Genomic DNA, 18,605 nt, shown 5'->3' with positions numbered 1-18,605 from the left:
CAATAGAGCAACTCTGTGATGTGGTGGAAGGGGAGATTCACTTCATGGATGTGCAGCCGACAAACCTGTGATGTGTCCTTGCTGAATAAAAGAAATATTTTTTTTTTAGGAAAAATAGTTTTATTCAACAAAGATACATTCAGTTTCAAATAAATGCTGTTCTCTTGAACTTTCATCATTCTATTCATCAAAGAAACCTGAAAAAAAGACATGTTTTCATAAAAATATTAAGTATTTTCAACATTGATAATAATAAGATAATTTACTTGAGCAGAAAATCTGCATTTTAGAATTATTTCTGTAGGATCATGTGACAGTGAAGACTGGAGTAATGATTACTGAAAAGAAATTACATTTTAAAATATATTCAGATTAGTTATTTTAAATTGTAATAATACATTATAATATTACTGTTGTTACTTTATTTTTGATTAAATAAATGCTGCCTTGATGAGAAAGAGACAAAAAACTAATGTTTAAATTATTACTTTTTTTTTTTTTTAGATCCTAAAAAAGTTAATTTCATTTTATTTATTCTCGTTACAGTTTAAAGTTATGAAATAGAATGATTTGTAATTGTGATTGTAATTTCAAAGGTTTCATAGACATAGCCAAATCATTGTCATTTAAGCATAAGACCACGGGCGAGTTTGAATTGAGATCGCCATCTTTTAATGATCAATCTTCCATACATATGTATTTTTGTATGTCATATTTGTACCAGACCTCAAAAGTAGCTCGGGTCTATAGACCTGGGCGGAAGCCCTGCTTCCGCAATACATGATCTAAATATAAATGTATTATTTATATGTATATAAATCATAAGTAATCTGATAACAGTGTTTCATGTATAACTATGAAGTGTTGCAATCTGTTCTGGTGTTAAACGCCTCTATTTATTTTTCTTTTGGTTCAGTCACAATGTGAAATAAGCATTGCAACGAGAGAGAGAGAGAGAGAGAGAGAGAGAGAGAGAGAGAGAGAGAGAGAGAGAGAGAGAGAGAGAGAGAGAGAGAGAGAGAGAGAGAGAGAGAGAGAGAGAGAGAGAGAGAGAGAGAGAGAGAGAGAGAGAGAGAGAGATTGAACTTTGAAATGAAGGTGAAAGGTAAAAGAAAGAACAAAAAGGAATGTGTTACGTGTTCAGTTTTACAAATAAATGGCATCATTCTAATAAGTCAACCTGTTAAATACAAACATTATTTAGCATTGAGGGTCAAGTCAAAGTTGAGTGGACATGTCCTTGAGCTGTTGTTTATCTGCTGACAGCCCTGTGTATGATGTGTACTGAAGAATAAAGAATTAACATCTTCAATGACCCAACATAAGCAGGATAAAAAGCACAAATCAGGCCACAGGTCTTTCCAGTTCTTTATTAATTTTATTATAAATATGAACTTAATGACATAAATGTTTTCAAAACAAGAAACAACAAAAAAAGGCATTAAGGCGTTATTTTCAGTTTTCAACAAGTAGCCGATTTGCTGATTGTGAGACTATGAGGTGAATTGCAAAATCAACCGAGATAGCATTTTTAAAAGGCTTCTCCCAATAAATCAGTAAGAACAAACATTCAGTAACAAGTGTGAATGCCGAAGGTCATCAATCTAATGACCCCAGCGAATAAGGGATCGGCTTTGCTTTGTTATCTGAAGGACAGTAAGCTATTTTTGAGCAAGTACAATGTGATTAGTTCAGTCTTCTCAAAGCCACATACTGTTACACTGTGCATGGAAAGAAAGGAGACTCAACGAGAAGGTCTTTAACACTCTAATCTTGCATTTTCGATAATACAATTGCCATATTACCACAATCTCTTTTACACATTTCACAACAAACTAGTAACATTTCTTAAGCAATTTCCTAAATTTCTGTGGGTATATAGAACCATAATTATACCTGCAGAACACTAAGCTTGACCAGACAAAAGCACAGAAGTCTTCACTGCATAAACACATCACGATCACTTGCTGCTCCAACTTCTTCCACCATTTCAAATCAAGAAATGTTACAGCTGGTGAAATCCTTCATGGTCAGTACATTACAAATAAAAGAAAAGGTTGAGATATGTTATATGATATGATCGTTCACACTCTGCAATGTAAAATTTAGGAGAAAATAATGTCATAATAAAGACTCATTGGAAACCAAAAATACAAAATTAAGTGAAATCCAATGACAAATGTAACATTTTACTAAATCAAAGTAATTGGTTTAAGCTTCAGTTCCCTGTACAGTGAACATCGCCACTGGAGTGTTTTCTTCAAATAAACACTGACCAAACACACCACAACAGATCCTATTAGCTGAGCAAAAATAAGTTTGGCATCTCATATCAGCATAGAAATATATAAGATATTAGTTGACTGTCAAAAATACTACAATATTCCATCTAACAAATCTTCCTGAATTCATAAAAAGATGTAACACATGACACATTATGAATAAGCTCAAAACACCTCATATATGTTTTGTTTTTTTACAGTTCTGGCTGACTTCTTTGTAACAGTTTTACATATTGGACAAATGAATTTGCCTTTCTAAAACATGTTCTCTGACCTTCTATAAAGCTGACCTATTTTAAACATGTAACATCACCAAACTGACCTATTGAAACACAACAATTGCCACATTCCGGCTGACAGTAACAAGGTTTTGGCGTGAAAATGCACACAAGCATAAAACTTCTAAGCTATAACTCATTTAGGCTGACCTTTTCAGTTCTTAAGGGCTAACAGGTTTTTTGTGCAAAGAAAAATAATTAAACTAATACCCCCAAATGGCACAACAAAAATGATCACAATTATGTTAGATGTGATATAAAATATTAAATTGTTCATTACTTAAATTTCCTCACTCTTAAAAGTCGACATGTACACCGTCTTAACTACATGGCTTAGATAGCAACACTTATTTTCCAAAGCAAAGAATGTTTTTTTTTTCATTAGTGAAAGATTAACTTTAATTTTTTAATTAAAAATATGACTACTGCTGTATTTAAATATAAAGTCAAGTAAATAAATATTTTTTGAGTCCATTGTCATTGCAGCTTTATACTAGAGAATGTATATAACGCTCATTAAATAAGCAGTTAGTAGTAGTTATAAGTCACTATTCAGCTAGATGTTAAATCTATCCTTCATCTGTTCATCATGCTGTAACCACCTTTAGCATTTCATATTATTATTAAAATTTAACATGCTAGTGTTAAGTTGAACATTAAACTGTTAAGTAACAATGTATGCAGACCTAAAACCCAAGTAATGGAGTGTAAGTTTAAGTTTGTGTCAGTCAGCTGGTCAACCTAGCCTACAATGAAGTTAATACAAGATAAAAATGGATACATATAAGGCCTATTCTGAGTGTCTCATGGGTTTTGATACCTGTGAGGACACCATTGCTTATTCACACACTTATACATTATTAACCTAAATATTGACCTACGTGGAAATACTTCTAATATACACCTCTTGATCAAGAGCTAACTGCTTTCAGCACCTCTGAATTTGCAAATGTGCTTCAAAAGAAAGTATTAATAATGAAAAAATGAATGTAAGGAACAGGATGAGGCAGAGCAAAGCAAGTTTCTTGCGATTTGCCTTTTAAGGCGTACTGAAGTAAGACTGCATATGATGCTGCTCCGTCCGTTCAGACACAAGCAACAGATGAAGACACCGGTTTTCAGCCCTCTGCGGTGAAAGAGCCAAAATGCCTCGAGTTTACTTCACTTAAACCCCAAACAAGTGAAGGATGAGAGCAAGAGATATCAGTCCCAAAAGGCCAAACCCAAAAGTGCAGTCAGTCAAAAGCCAGTCCCTCAGAAACAAGCTAGTCAGCAAAGCTTTGAGCAGCTGAAAGATAAGAAGGTGTCCAGAAAAGAGCCCACTTTGTTCAAGTATTGACATTTTAAATTCATTTTGTTTTTTTTGCACTTTGAATAGTTTTAAACATTTCACAGAAGTCTCAAGTTTTCAACAAGGATGTTTGGGTCTTTAGAGTGAGCAGGGTGGTAGGGATATTGCTTTCAATTGCTTTTGTCAACCCCATTCTCTCAACTTTTGCTAAGAATTGATGGCTTTCTAACTTGGGCTTTGATATCTTGCCATTCCTCTTGTTCTGTCTGAGGGAGGACAAGTAGATGGAGAAAAAAGACTGTTCTCCTAGCAGGTCTGAGGTAGGGGAGGTGGGTCGGTGGCAGAGGAAGATTACTTGGTTTTCTGGGCCCATCTGAGGTCATCTGATCTGGGTTTCTCTCCTGTCAGGCTCTGGATCAGATCTTCCAGGTTTCTCCAGAATCCCAGTTTCTCTAGAGGATAGTTCAACCAGCCTGCACATTCAAACACATTAGGGTCAATGACATGTAACTGTATAACTGCTGTAAATTTATATATAATTTAGTGTCAATGATAAATAAAATTTAAAAACTTAAAAAAATGTATTTTAATTTTAATACATGAAAACATTCTTGGTAGTTTTTGGGTAGTATCACACTCATGAGGGTCTGTAGTAGTCCTCTTTCTGATTTCATTTCCTGTTTTTTTTCTTCTGCATATTAATTGCACCATATGCCTTTGTTATTGAATGTATGCAACGCATACATTCTTTTGACTTTTTTAATTAATAAATACACATTGCAAAACATTTCTATTTCAAATAAATGCTGTTCTTTTGAACTTTCTATACAAACGTGTATTGTGTGCGAGTATACCTGTGGTAATGCAGAAGTAGGTTTCATGAGGTGAAACGTGGTGAACTCTGTGGTGTTTCCGTGGTAAAATGATGTAACAGTCCTGAAGAAACGTCACCCAGCGTGGGAGCCCAAAATATGTGTGCGACCATTTGTGAATCTGATTGGTCAGTGTAACAAAAATGGCTAAAGCAAAGACGTAACAGTACCATGGGTAGTTTGGATAGATCTCCGCTGAAGAGAGAACAGCACAATATTACACACGGAGTCATAAATGAATGTGGTTCATCATTTGTCTCTGTATTGGACAGATAACATGTCTGATGTCTTACCTGGTGAGAGCATCAAGAAGTTAGCGGCCATGTTAGCGAGAGGGATGATAGTCAACATACAGTTATCACCATTTGTCTCAATGAAATCATGGCGCGTTATAGCTGTTGGATCAATGTGGTGCTCTCGAAATGGACGAATGAAGGCCTGGGTGCCAACAAACACAGGAAAAGTTTTTTAGGATAAGTAATTATGCTAGCACAATTTAGTAGTTGAGAATATTTTCCTGAGATTCATATTTTCTTTGTTTAAAGTGTTTAAAGACATTTAAAGGCCAATTCACACTGTACTGATCGAAGCCCACCAACACCAATAAACACATTCATTGGGTTTTGTCGAATCAGTGGGTTAACCGGTCGGCGCTTGTTTTTTCAGGATTAACATGTTGAATCTGTGTGTTTATAGGGTGAATGTCTGAGAAGTGACATACTGTAATCTGGTGACTGTCTGTGTCTGTCGGTGCAGTGTGAATTGGCCTTAAAAATATAAAATGTGATCAAGTGGTTCAATATCTATTTGTTCTCTAAGTATTTTATTACATTTTTAATCCTTAATATTAACTTAATAACAGGAAAAAAGGGTGTTTCACTCCTGTACCTTCCCAACGATGGGCAGATCCACTGAACCCCATGTGTCAGCACCCCAGTGAACCAGACCAGAGGCAAAGTCTGCTGTGAGGATCCCTGCCACTACACACACACACACACACATACAGCAGAATATCAGCATGACATCAATCTCTAAATCCTATTATTAACCAAAATGGCTTTCAGTTCCCATAAAAAGCTGTTTTTGGTAGTTGCTAGTTGTTTAAGACACACAGAGAAAAAAAATCTGGCAGCTACTAGCATTCTTGAATACTGGGAATTTCAGAGTTGTACTTTGCAACTTCTTTGTTGTGTCTACCATTACTTTATTAAACATTGATGTGTGTGTGAGGGTTTGTTTGTTGTACCAACCGATGCCCAGAAGGATGTACCAGATGTGTCCCAGGTGGAAGTATGTTACCAGGTAACAGAAGTTGAAGGCCATGAGGGTAAAGCAAAGAAGCACACTGAGCCATTCCTGACATCTTTTTCCTGTGAGAAATAGACAGAGTTGAGACCTTTTAAATAGCAGTCTTTAGTCAGCAGGGTCCAAAAATAACAGCAAAGCACCACATTTGAGTAAAAATTGGCTTTGGAGAATAAATAAAACTTTAATAGGAACTGCAGCATAATGCATTATTTAAAAACAGTACTGTAAGTGACTGTAAGAACAATACGCTGATATGACGAGTACAATTCAGATCAAAGACATATAAATCAGCTAATACTGAAAATATGTCAACCAGCACACTTGACATTTTCAAAGGCTATCATCAGAAGTTTTTTTCAACAGAATGTGGTGACACGTTGAAGTTTTGGGCATTAAGCCACCAAATAAGAAATATGTGACGCACTTATTCATTTCAAATATACTATTTTAACATGCACTTTTTGTAACAAATATGGGAGGAAAACAACAAACAAATTAGTACTTTGCTGCCAAAGATATAATTTTTAATAAAAACAATATATCACTAATGTGAAGTTATATAGGCCTATATATATATATATATATATAAAATATTTTATTTTATAAAAATAACACAAATTTTAAAATGAAAAGTCTCTTAATTCACCTGCCATTCACCCACCAAAATGGCAATGTTGGAATCTGTTTGTAAATAGTTATGGAAGGTACAAATTGTTAATAAATAAATACCTGCATACACATACACACACACAATAATAAATACATACATACACATACATATATATATATAGATAGAGAGAGAGAGAGAAGTTTAAGTTTAAATAGGTTTATATCCAAAGTGGCCTAGAGAGTACGCTAACTTCAGAGTCTCCAGAGTGTCTCGGTGAAGTAGCTTTACTGAAGTACTAACTTGTTTGCTGTACATAAAAGTAAAATCAAATCAATACAGCAACATGAAAAAGTAACTATCTACATTACTGGTCACTAATATTCCAAAAATACAGCATCATTATCATAGAAACTGTTGAGAAAGCATATTTGAATAGATGTTTATAACAGATCGAGACAGAGGGTTATGGCTGTGAGCATTCAAAGCAATGCTCACAACAAAGTCGCATTGTTTCTTTCCACAGCTACAACAATTGTGTGCCGAGGGCAAATTCACCTTTGCCCTGAATTCACTGCAGAAGCACTTTGCAGAAAAGAACATGATTCACACCACAGTTGACAGAATCTGGAAATACTGCTGTGTTCCAGGGTGTTAATCTGATACCGAAATACTGAGAGCCTGAACAGTCACCAAAGTGACTGTAAACAGGACAATGCTATCAGAGGACACTGATGTGAAGTAAGAGAAGCACTGAATCTCATGCTACCCAGAAACCCACATCGGTCCTGCTCGATTTGACATTGAACTCCACCACCCCACCCACACAAACTCATACCTGTCACACCTACCACACCCTCTGGTCTGCTTAGTGCTTACTGTGCTTTTTTGTTTCCGCTCCTGTTCTGTTTTAGTGTTTATATGCAGCATTTATCCTCCACACAATGTCCACTGTTCCCTGCTGGTACTGATGGAGATCCTCCTTCCACAGTATTCAGATTTACTGCGCACAAACTAATCAACCATTGTGGGCTGCTGGTTTTTTGTGACCCTGTTGTGCTAATGCTATAAATTACTTTGTTGTTATTCATCTTTAATAGTGTGAACAGCCATTCCCTATTGAGATAAAAACGAGTCAACCCGAAACTGTCTTTAAAGGTGCACTCAGTAAGTTTTTGTTGACATTGAGATGCTTCTTATTCAATATTCAATAGTACCAGTGGTTTTGGTACTTAGTACTGATACTTTTTGGCTTGATGCATTATAAGGCTTCTTCACTAACTGCTGTTGCTTCACATCAAAGATGTTTGTTTATCTTTTTGGTTTATTTTTGTTTTCCAACTATGCTGTTACGGCGCGGACACGTTTAACGTTGTTCTGCGAATATTTGCGGGAGAAATGCAGCCATTTAAATAGGAATCCCTGTGATGGGGAATGGAGATTTCGCAGAGGATTCAAGATGATCATGCGAATTTGGAATTTACCTACAGAAAGCAACTTGGTTAGAAAATGACTTCTGTATGAGCTGCATAACTATTGACTATAGACCTTATTCACAGCTGCGTCATCTTTTACTTTTAACAGGAATGAAAGCGAGGCTGTGAGGGATAGACATAGGCTACATCTCTTCAGTGGGTTGTTTTATGTTATTTAATGTGTTTTTTATTGTTCTGCTGATGAAGCACTGCATATCTTTCTAAGAAATTTCAGTAGACAAAAAACTAATTGATCTAGGAGCCTTTCTACAGTGGCTCTGTTGTTTTGTTGTGTTTGACATTAGTTTTACTTGTTTTATTCACATTAGCTTTTACGTTTATGCTTTGTAAATCACAGCAAACACTGTCTGCATCTGCTAAATGAAATAAACAGTATTGTTTTAGGTAGTAAAGCGGCCAGTTGCATGGCAACTACTAGTCATGTGATGTCAATATTAGCGGCACCCATGAAGGGGCTACCCGCTACGTGTAGAAAAAAAAAAACACCAGCTTCTTCTATTTTGTAAGTCATGTAAATGTTATTTCTCAAAATGCCGTTCATGTTTTATTTGAACAACTTTTTTTAACTAGCAAAACATAACTGAGTACATGCTGAGTAATATATTTGGTAAGCGTGTAATCAAAGAGATCTCCTGTTAGGAGCCTATCTGACAGCTACAAGTACCACAGCTATTTCTGACACAGAATTACATCCCTTGGGACCATAAGAGATATATAAACTCACAAGACATGATTAATAACCTATTTTGGTCAAATTTACCACAGACACAGATTTTGTTCGACTCATCTGATGACTGGCATCACCGATAGGGCGATGAGCTCATTCAAACTCCCTGCCACATAAACATCACTTATTAAACCACGTATGCCACACTATGCTGCGTAGTGTTTGTCCCCGCAGAGACCCCAGACTGAATATGTACGCGCTCCGCTACATGCCCTTTAAAAACCGACTACAATGCCAATGCGACAGCTTCGTGGCCGTGCTGTCCGGCGCTGCTTAAGAGAAACTCGTGGCTGGCAGTCCGTTCAATCCCCGGTGTGGGCAGCGGCAGGCGGCTACCGGCGCCGACGGGAAATGTAAAAACCGGTTTAAATTCTCACCTGGCGAGTATAATTCCGCGAGCTCTCGAGCACCTGCATGCTGTGGACCCCATCTCGCGCCCGGTTGAGCCACTCTACTTGGCTCGGGTGTGTGAAAGTTTTCCGAAGACCCACTTTTGCTCTCGGTGCTCGCCATATTCAGTCCGGTTCGGGCGCAGCGGATGCATTAATTCCGCATCCTCAACTCCACGCCTCTGTTCGTCATGTTCCGCGTTTCCTCCCAATTGTGTTCGTCGCGCTGCAGCATTCAGCCAATCAGCAATTCGACTATGTTTTCATAACAAACATGACGACCAATTATAAAACAAGAATGTCCTGACCCCACCCGGATGCAACCAATCAGAAAAGAGGCTATACTGGAAGTGATTCATTTTATTTACTTTAATGTACAGTCGTGGATGCTGGTATTTTAGTGCATTGTCCAAAATATTCATTTTCATTATGTTAATAAAAAGTTTTTTTTATTATGTTTTTTTTTTTTTTACTATCTGATGTTAGGCCTACTTCACAAGTCAAAGGAGAGTAGATGCGAAATACAGTGTATACAGAAGCTTGTGCAGAACAAGTAACAGACAAAAAAAAGCAAGTGGTGCTCATTGCAGAGGCAAATTACATCCAGCTCCACCTCTCTGGACGTCATGGGTTAAGTGGGAGAGGGGGAGCTGGACTTCACGCTCCATTCAAAAATTGTACAATGAAATGAACCCCAATTCAGTAGATTGTTTAAATTATGACATGGCATTCATGTATGACTTTAAATCAGACTCTACCACTCTGATAAAGAATCATAATACATACATATGTTTTGATGTAGGATTTGCGTCACTGATGCTCTATAAAAAGTAATGGAATGTGTCAAATAAAATATGATATCATGATAATAAATTATTAAAATATTAAATAAAATAATAAATGCACAATATTGGAAATGAAATGGACATGAAAATGTAGGCTATATAATATTTTCAAGTGCTGGCAGCTTAATGAGTCAGTTCTTGCAACACGTTGCACTATGATATGGGCCACAGGGGAATGTTCAGACACAGAATAAGAAAAGGAAATATTGAGAAATATGGTGGTGCTGCTTCGAGGACAATGATGAAATTATTTTAACCAGCTCTTGTAGTGCAATCCTTACCCACCAGATGGCAGACTAACTACATCATTAAAAAAAAAAAAAAAAAAAAAAAGTTTATTGCAGCAGCCAACGCCTGCTGCCCCTGGAAAATGACTTGTAACTATCAACTTGAAACTGAAATTACCACTGAGAGAACTTATGGTTAGACAATGATGATATGATATTAATCAGTAAAATGAATAAACCTGATTAAGTAACTTTAATGTGTGAATATATATAGTGTGGATAATATTGCAGGATGACAGGCCTAGAAGTCGATAGAAAACCAAACACCTTTAAATTAAGTTATAAAGTGGATACTTCCGGTCCTAGCAACAGAGCATTCCCAGAAGTGTTGTGATATAGTAATCCCACCAGGAGTGTTTTAGATGTCTCACTAATTAAAACACCTGATTCGACTCATCAGCTTCTTCGTGTATTGAATAGGGAGACATCTAAAACATTTTAGAAGTTGAGTCCCGAGGACTGGCATTGAGAAACACTGCTCTAGAAGACATTATTTTGACTGGTCAGGTTAAATATGGCTAAATAATGACCGGTCCCCATGGCAAGTGTATAACTGACTGCTCCTCCGAGAAACCTGTGTTTCATAGATATACTCTATTTATTTTATTTGTAATAAATTCTATTTATATTTGCTTACTTATGTGTTGTGTCTGTAGAGTTCTGTTGAACACATAAGTAAAATAAATGCAAATATAAAAAATAAATGCACTTTAAACAATAGTTTAAATAGCCTACCTCTTTTTCTTGAATGGTGGTATTAATGAGACCCTATTACATCCAAGTAGTTCATATATATATGTATATATATATATATATATATATATATATATATATATATATATATATATATATATATATAATTATTATTATTATTAGGCTATTATATCTGCGGGGTTTTTTTGGTGTTTTTTTTTTTTTTTTTTGGTGTAGGCTACTGTAAGCTTCCCCGAGTGTTTGCACACTTAACTTGGCAATTAATCTCATTCTGATTCTCAAAATCAAAATTGATGTAAACATGTGTTCCTAAACTCGGCACATTTGTATCTGTTTATGCCGTGTTTATGTTTTATTGTTACTCACTCGTGTGTTCTCAGACCGCCGTTTTAGTGCGGTCAAACCAGAAAAACGCGTCACATTCCAAATAGAGAATCGCCGCCCACTCTCACACCCCTATAAACACCCCAATCCGAAGCATGGGAACTGACTCGAGCTCTCCAGCGATCGCTGGGCAGGCAACCTATCACCCACATAACTAGAGAAAAGTCATCTAGTTATTTCTGCTTTTTGGAAGACACTCGCATTTTCTCGTGAGTTCTTCTCTTGCGAAGTTATCAGGGGCGGCGAAACCCTGATCTCAGTCCTGCCGCAATCCGGCGGGTGTTAAGATCCATGGAAGTGGCCGGTTTTTACGAGGGGGACTACCTCGCTTTCCACAGCACTAACGCCAGCAGCAGTCCGAACAGCAACAGCATTTGCAAGCAGCCAACTAACGGCTCCATGACGAAGCTTCACGATCTTTCTGAGCACGAGAAAGCCATAGACTTCAGCATCTACTTGGACTCTTCGTCCCAGTACCAGCACCTGGCCAGCCAAGACGAAACCCGGCACCGCGCACTGGGAATCTACACCGACTTTCTCTCCGAGGAAAACAAGAGCAAGAGAGCAGCGTTACAGAACTACAAGAACTACATCTCGCTGACCGAGCGGGACCCGAATAACCAGCTGGCGTATCCGGAGATACAGGAGACGCGCATAGACGCCGTGTTCAGCCCAGACTTTCTGGGCAGTTTTGCCAAAAGTAACTGGCGACACGAAGAGCCGCCAATGGATGGTTCCGGGGGCTTTGACATGCGCTCGTATCTACAGTACGCTCCGAGCGGCAGCCTGGGAAACATTTCCACCGCGTCCTCCTCCTGCTCGAGCCCGCCAGGTACACCTGCGCCGGCAGGTAAGGGAAGATCACCTCAGTCGGGCGGCAAAATGGCCTCTGGCGGCAAAGGGAAGAAGAGGCTGGAAAAAGACAGCGACGAGTACAGACAGAGGCGCGAGAGGAACAATCTCGCCGTCCGCAAAAGCAGAGACAAAGCCAAAATGCGCAACATGGAGACGCAGCACAAAGTGCTCGAGCTCGCGGCCGAGAACGACCGGTTACAGAAGCGCGTGGAGCAGCTGTCGCGCGAGCTGGCGACGCTGCGGAACCTGCTCTCCGCCACCGGCCAGTGCTGACGGGACTCCAGCGGTGCTTAATGACTGTCAGTGACTTTAAAGAGAGCAGAATTTACAACAAAAGTTCTCTGCGCTTGATAGAAAAACGGGCGAGTGCTCGTTCAATGCGTTTACAACCGAGAAAAAAACATGAAAGTGGACTGTGCGCCTGGATTGCGCAATATCCCACCGTGTGCTCGGTATAACTCTGGTAATCTGGAAACCCTGTCATGTATTTCGTCTGTAAAGTATTTTTGTACGGGTTCTAAAGTGAAATATCTACTGTTTAATATTCTGTTATTTAAATTCATTTCGCCATATCTGGGGCAGTGGTTGTCATGGGAAGAGTTGTACTGCAGAGGTATGATGCAACTCATTGTAACAGTATTGGAAATGCAGTGAAGTAGTCTTATAAATATGATAAAGGTACAACTGGTCTACTGCGATATACTATTTTATTGAATTAAATGATTTTTACTGTACTGAAATCCTGTGTGTCCTGCATTTTATTACTGCTGTCAAAAAAATATTACCACCCACCCACCCACAGATGCTGAGATTCAGTTTCCATTATGCAGTATTGTTTACTTTACATTTAATAGTCTCCTTTTATCTGGACATATACATTTGAAACTTTGCCTGTACACATGAAGACACAATAATCATTTACAGTTATTTGATAGAAATCTCCTGTTTGGTGACTGGATTTTTGGAGATCTTTTGAAATCTATGTTCATGAGTCACTTTGAGGTACAGTTATCTAAAATACACAGGCAGGGTCCACAATCCAAAGAGTTCAGCGGTCCATTAAAGACTGCGGTTCAAGGCTAGATAAGCACTGAACTTTCTAGACCCTCAAAACACACAAACACTCTGAACAGAAAGCCTGCCACGGTGAGATATAACTATTAAACATGGGCATGGAATACAGGCCGTTGTGGACGAGCTAGCAGTGATTTGAGTTTGATTTGAGTGAAAATGAAGATTTAGATAAGAGAAATGATCAATATGGATTTAATCAATATACAAACTCAAATGTCAAAAGTAAAAAAAAAAAAAAGACTTAAAAATGCTTTTTAATTGAATTAAATGATTTATTATTTACAAATTTGTTCTGGTCAAAATAAATACATATAATACACGTATGACTGATACATATATATACATATCCATACATACATATTCATGTTTATGATAAGATATGAAGCCATAAAAATTTAAGTCTAGCCAAGGTGGACCTGATTCAATTCATTAAAAATTAAATCGCACACATACAGTATTACATGTATTACATATTACATTTTTAGGCTACCAGAGTACCTGTTTTATCTATTTTATATTAAATTTATTGTTGGGATTTCTTCATTGGTGACAGGGAAACTGAGCTGTTGAGGTGTGACCGTTTGAATCCTGCAAGAGGAAATGAAACCTGATGGACAGGTTGACTGACCTGTCAGTCAGGGAGGAGAGTAAGTAGGTAGACAAGGAACAGTTCATCAACATGACAATAGAAGGTGGGAGAGTGAGGGGGGGGTTACATTTTTGTATCAGTGGTTAATCTGAACTTGTGATCAACAGTCTAAACTTCTCAAACAAATGTTCCTCTTGTGTGTGAGAAGGACTGTGGTCTTACACCACATACACAGCAACTGAGCTGAAAATCACTAAAACCACACCTATTTCAAAGAAAGGCTGCAAAACAATAAAAGTGTGTCCGTGTGTGTGTGTATATACACTATAATAAATTAGTATGGTGGACCAATACAGCATCAATTAGTCTTGGGAGTGGCATACAAGTCCTTCACAGTGGCCAGAGGGATTTTGAGCCATTCCTCTTCCAGAATAGTGTCCAGGTCACTGTGTGATGCTGGTGGAGGAAATCGTTTTCTGATTTGCTCCTCCAAAGTTACCCCAAAGTGTCTAAAAAATATTTTGATCTGGTGACTGTGCAGACCATGGGAGATGTTTAACTTCACTTTAGTGTTCATCAAACCATTCTGTCACAAGTCTTTCTGTGTGTATTGGTGCATTATCATCTTGATACACGGCACCCTTCAATGTTTGAACCATTAGGTGCATATGGTCCTCCAGAATGTTTCGGTAGTCCTTGGCAGTGACGCGGCCATCAAGCACAGTAGGAAATGTCATGATATTGCAACCAAATCCATCACTGATCCACCCCTGTGCTTAACTCTGGGCAGCAACAGTCCGGGTGTTAAGCCTCTCTGGGGCTTCTCCACACCGAAACTCCCACGGATGTGGGAAAGACAGATGGATGTGGGACATTGTCCACAGCCCAATATTTGCACTTTTGGCACTAATGAAACCAACATTTGGCATTGACACAAGTGACCAAAGGTTTGGCTATAGCAGCCAGACCATTAATATTGACCCTGGAGCTCCCGACGAACAGTTTTGGTGGAAACAGGAGAGTCGAGGTGCGCATTCAATTCTTCAGTGAGTTGGGTAGCTGTGGTTTTATGTTTTTTGGATACAGTCAGGTCAGTACCTGGACATCCCTTTCAGACTGCTTCCTCTTGCGTCGACCGTTACTCCTGTTGGATGTGGTTCGTCACGTGGTAGTGTGCAGACATTACTCTGAATACCATGGCTCTCAATACACCACAAAGACTTGCTGTCCTCTTTTGAACTCTGATATGTCTCCCAATATGTAGTGTGGATTGCAATATTTTATTTACAGCTGTATTGCTCTGCTAATTCAACCTTCACACTTGCTCTTACTGATGGTGATGTAAAATCAGTAAAGATTGTTCACCAGACAATCTATATTTAATTTCACCTATTGTGTGAATTAAGTGGTTGTCTTTCGTAATGAAATGCCTACATACTGATTGCACCACACTCACAGTTTGACATTTTGTTTGATGTTTGGGCAACCTGTAGAACAGTGAGAAACTGATCACTAAAAGGAGGAAAAGGGTGTTGTTTTGAACAGTGTATTTCACAACGTCGTCCTATAGTGCAGGAAGATCTGAGTTGCTCAACAGTTCCAACTTCCTTCTCCATCTGTGCATGCAAATGTGCTTGCATGTGTAACGCACTGCTGTCTTAGATACTCTCATTTAATACAATTGTTTTAATCCAACACAACCAGACTCCATCTACATCTGTTAGGTGAACATTTTTAAGTGTGCAAGAGCAAACAAAAACTTGCCATACACTATTTGAATCTATTGAACAGGATTTCTCTGTGCTTTATTTACTTTTCTTGAGATGTTTGCTTTGTTAATGCCAAACTAAGCAAAGAGATGGCAAAAAAAGAGAATAATACTTAGTGCCTTTGAATTACATTACACATTTCACTTTGTTTATTTAGTTTGTGTCCCAGTCTCCGAGCACCATTGATTGCTAACACAGGGGTTTCCAATGTCAGGATTACAAGTTTCTTTTCCCCTTTTACTAGAGAGCAATGCCCCACCCGCTTCCAGGCTGGATTTTACCGACAATAGTGAAACGTCTGTCAGTAAACGAATCGTTGCGTCACACTGCCAACCGACCTGCTGATACTAATATGATCCAGCCTACACTGGATTGTCAAGCCTTCATCCCACGCGCTCATGCATCTTACCTAGAAAAAATAAGTGTTTTCTCATATAGCCTTAAGCTATTTTGTCTTGATCATTTTCTGCTTCTCAAGAATTACACTTTGCCTCTGAAATCTTAACCATACCAAAATTAAATGTTTTCAATTAAACCAAACAGATCCAAGCTTCCTCTGCATATTTTTAGCATGTGGTTGTCCTCTCACTTCCCTTAAATGACCTTTTTCCTTGAAAACACATTTTAAATGAAAAGAATTTCTCTTAGCTGGTCCTTACTGCAAAACAAACTTCTCAGACCTCTTAAAAAGTTATCCACCATCTCGAAAAGGCCAACTGGTATTCTGTCCCAATATAAAATGTTATGGTTAAATATTAACAACATCATTGTTGCAACAAACAAGGCCAACATATCAAAGGTGAACAATCCCTGGCAGACACATTAATAGTCAATGAGTTTCTGACACCTTCCCAAGTTGTCAACGTCACTTTTATGGCATGAGTGAAAGAAGCAAATGATTGATTTTTGATTGAAAAATGGTCAAAAGACATCAGGTCAACAGGAATATACTCTGGAATATATTAGGCAATTAGTTGGCAAGAGACAAAAAGAAAAAAAATTGAGTTCGTTTTTAGTTTATTTTATTAGCTTGTCTTTATTTTCACACTATAGTACAGAAGCAACAGGAAAGTACAGGTAGAGGGTTGAAACAGCACTGAGATGTGGTTAAGGCCCGACTCAAACTTGCATCCAAATGAGGCTTATTAAGAGCCCAATTGACCATCTAAAGAAGGAGAAAAAATTGCAAGATGACTATAGAATCATTGTGGTCTACTACTCGGAGTGGAAAAGTAGGTTTAAGGGTGGGGATGAGGTCAGCAGTTTGAGAGTGCTGTGATGTACCAATGGCAAAAGCTTTCATTCATCCACCACTTCCCTGTTTCTCTCAATCTTTCTGTCACCGTTCTTCTCTTTCTCCTGGGCTCGAGTGGATGACGCTGGCTGTGAACATCCGGGGGTCCTTGCGGCGCGGCTGCCGGGAACTCAGGCGTCCACAATGGCCGTAAGAGGTGGAGCCATGACCCAGCAGGACACTGGCCCAGATTTCGACACTGTTGCACTTCTGCTATTCTGCCTTGTGACGCTTGCGCAGTGTCTCACGACGACCGCCACGATCTTGGGTCGTACCGCTCGCATCATGCAGGACACAGTTGAGTAATTGATATCCTTCCTGTTGTTGCAAAACAACAGAATAGAACAGAACAGTGATCAGGCCACTACGGACATCACTAGCCACACATTCAGGTGTCATCATTTCCCCACTTGATCCTTTAGCATGCCATAAAACTAATGAACACTAATATCGAAATAGGTCAGACTTGTGGAGTTTGTTAACCTTAATCACCATGCTACCACTACCTGGAGAGCACTTTGTTTAAACACTGTAAAAAGTGATCAAACTTCATGCGTAATTGAAAAAATTAAGTTATGTGTTCATGAAGTTTATTTACCTCATCATTTTAAGGCAACGGGTTTCCTCACTTTTTTTAAGTTAACTCAACTTATCACTTTTTACAGTGAGGGATAATTCAACCTAAACATTCTGCTCATCCTTATATCGTTCCAAACTTATATAACTTTCTTCTGTAGAACACAAAGCCCCGGTTTCACAGACAAGGCTTAAGCCTAGTCCTAGACAAAATGCATGTTTGAGCTGTTTTAAATGAACGCAACTTGCACTGGCATATCTAAAAATATGTGAATCCCATTGTTTTGTCTCAAGATGCACACCAGTAATATTTTTTTCTAAGACACATTTATAAAAGATACGTAAATGTCCTAATTAAACTAAGGACCCAATCCTGGCTTAATCTAAACCCTGTCTGTGAAAGCAGGCTGTTTTTGTCTATGCACTGGAAGTCAATAGGGTCCAAAATCCCATTGGATGAACTTTGGATATCCCATGGATAATTTTTGGATGAACTATCCCATTAAGGCTCTGGCCTGTTAAGCAAAAATGTCATGTACATGTTCGTGTATAGATGTTTGAAGATTATCTTGGAGATCTCTGTGAGTGATAAATATTAATCAATTACTAACCGGAAAATCATGCCATTGTCGCATACAAATGTGTGATATATAAGCTTGGGCACACAAATGACCAGTTCTGTTTTCTTTATTCAAAGATTCACATTGCAGAAATCAACAGAAAATTCAACTTTTTTTTTCTGAAGAAAATGTGAGCGGTGCTTACCAGCGCAAAACTTACCGCGAAGACTACAGGGTGCTGTGGGTGGTTGCCAGGGCATTGTATGTGGTGGCTAACATATTGAAAGTGGTTTTAGTGCATTATGGTTGCTAGGTGTTTTTTTTCTTAGTCAAAACAGCCCACCTGGTGTCTGTGTGTTGTCATTCTTCTATTTTAAATAAATGCTGTACTCTTGAACTTTCTATATT

The 18,605-nt window shown here is 38.3% G+C and overlaps 2 protein-coding genes and 1 long non-coding RNA gene across 5 annotated transcripts in view; 2 read left to right on the top strand and 1 right to left on the bottom strand.

The window, feature by feature from the left end:
• The window catches only part of LOC307173663, a 73,179-nt gene that overhangs the window by 35,583 nt on the left and 18,991 nt on the right, over positions 1-18,605 (top strand). Inside the window, exon 5 of one of the 3 annotated variants that reach the window (XR_013823896.1) lies at positions 17,138-18,592. The exons of 1 other annotated variant lie outside the window; for it this stretch is intronic. This is a non-coding gene — a long non-coding RNA (uncharacterized lncRNA). Of the gene's footprint in view, positions 1-16,011; positions 16,151-17,137; positions 18,593-18,605 lie in introns of those variants that run through there. One more of the 3 variants, XR_013823897.1, reaches the window with a different exon arrangement.
• Positions 1,688-9,482, bottom strand: peds1 (plasmanylethanolamine desaturase 1). Its single transcript, XM_079896952.1, has 6 exons — positions 9,239-9,482; positions 5,974-6,093; positions 5,612-5,703; positions 5,017-5,161; positions 4,706-4,918; positions 1,688-4,324 (listed from the first exon to the last, which is right to left on the bottom strand). Exons 1-6 carry the CDS (start codon positions 9,372-9,374, stop codon positions 4,203-4,205), a joined length of 828 nt encoding a protein of 275 aa, XP_079753078.1. The 5' UTR covers positions 9,375-9,482; the 3' UTR covers positions 1,688-4,202.
• On the top strand, positions 11,572-13,075 carry cebpb (CCAAT enhancer binding protein beta). The gene has a single exon (XM_079896950.1). The coding sequence runs from the start codon at positions 11,772-11,774 to the stop codon at positions 12,606-12,608; it is 837 nt and encodes a 278-aa protein (XP_079753076.1). The 5' UTR covers positions 11,572-11,771; the 3' UTR covers positions 12,609-13,075.

Source organism: Squalius cephalus (genome assembly GCF_949319135.1).
Source record: "Squalius cephalus genome assembly, chromosome: 16".
NCBI lineage: Eukaryota > Metazoa > Chordata > Actinopteri > Cypriniformes > Leuciscidae > Squalius > Squalius cephalus.
Note: the sequence above shows the minus strand (reverse complement) of the source record. Positions and strands in the feature narration are given on the sequence as shown.

What these genes read in the sequence shown, in the direction of transcription:
- cebpb (XM_079896950.1), top strand. Translation starts at nt 11,772, where the DNA reads ATGGAAGTGGCCGGTTTTTACGAGGGGGACTACCTCGCTTTCCACAGC.
- peds1 (XM_079896952.1), bottom strand. Translation starts at nt 9,374, where the DNA reads ATGGCGAGCACCGAGAGCAAAAGTGGGTCTTCGGAAAACTTTCACACA. An exon ending in GTACATCCTTCTGGGCATCG is followed by an intron (nt 5,704 to 5,973) that starts GTTGGTACAACA and finishes GTGTGTGTGTAG; the next exon opens with TGGCAGGGATCCTCACAGCA. An exon ending in ATCTGCCCATCGTTGGGAAG is followed by an intron (nt 5,162 to 5,611) that starts GTACAGGAGTGA and finishes GTTGGCACCCAG; the next exon opens with GCCTTCATTCGTCCATTTCG.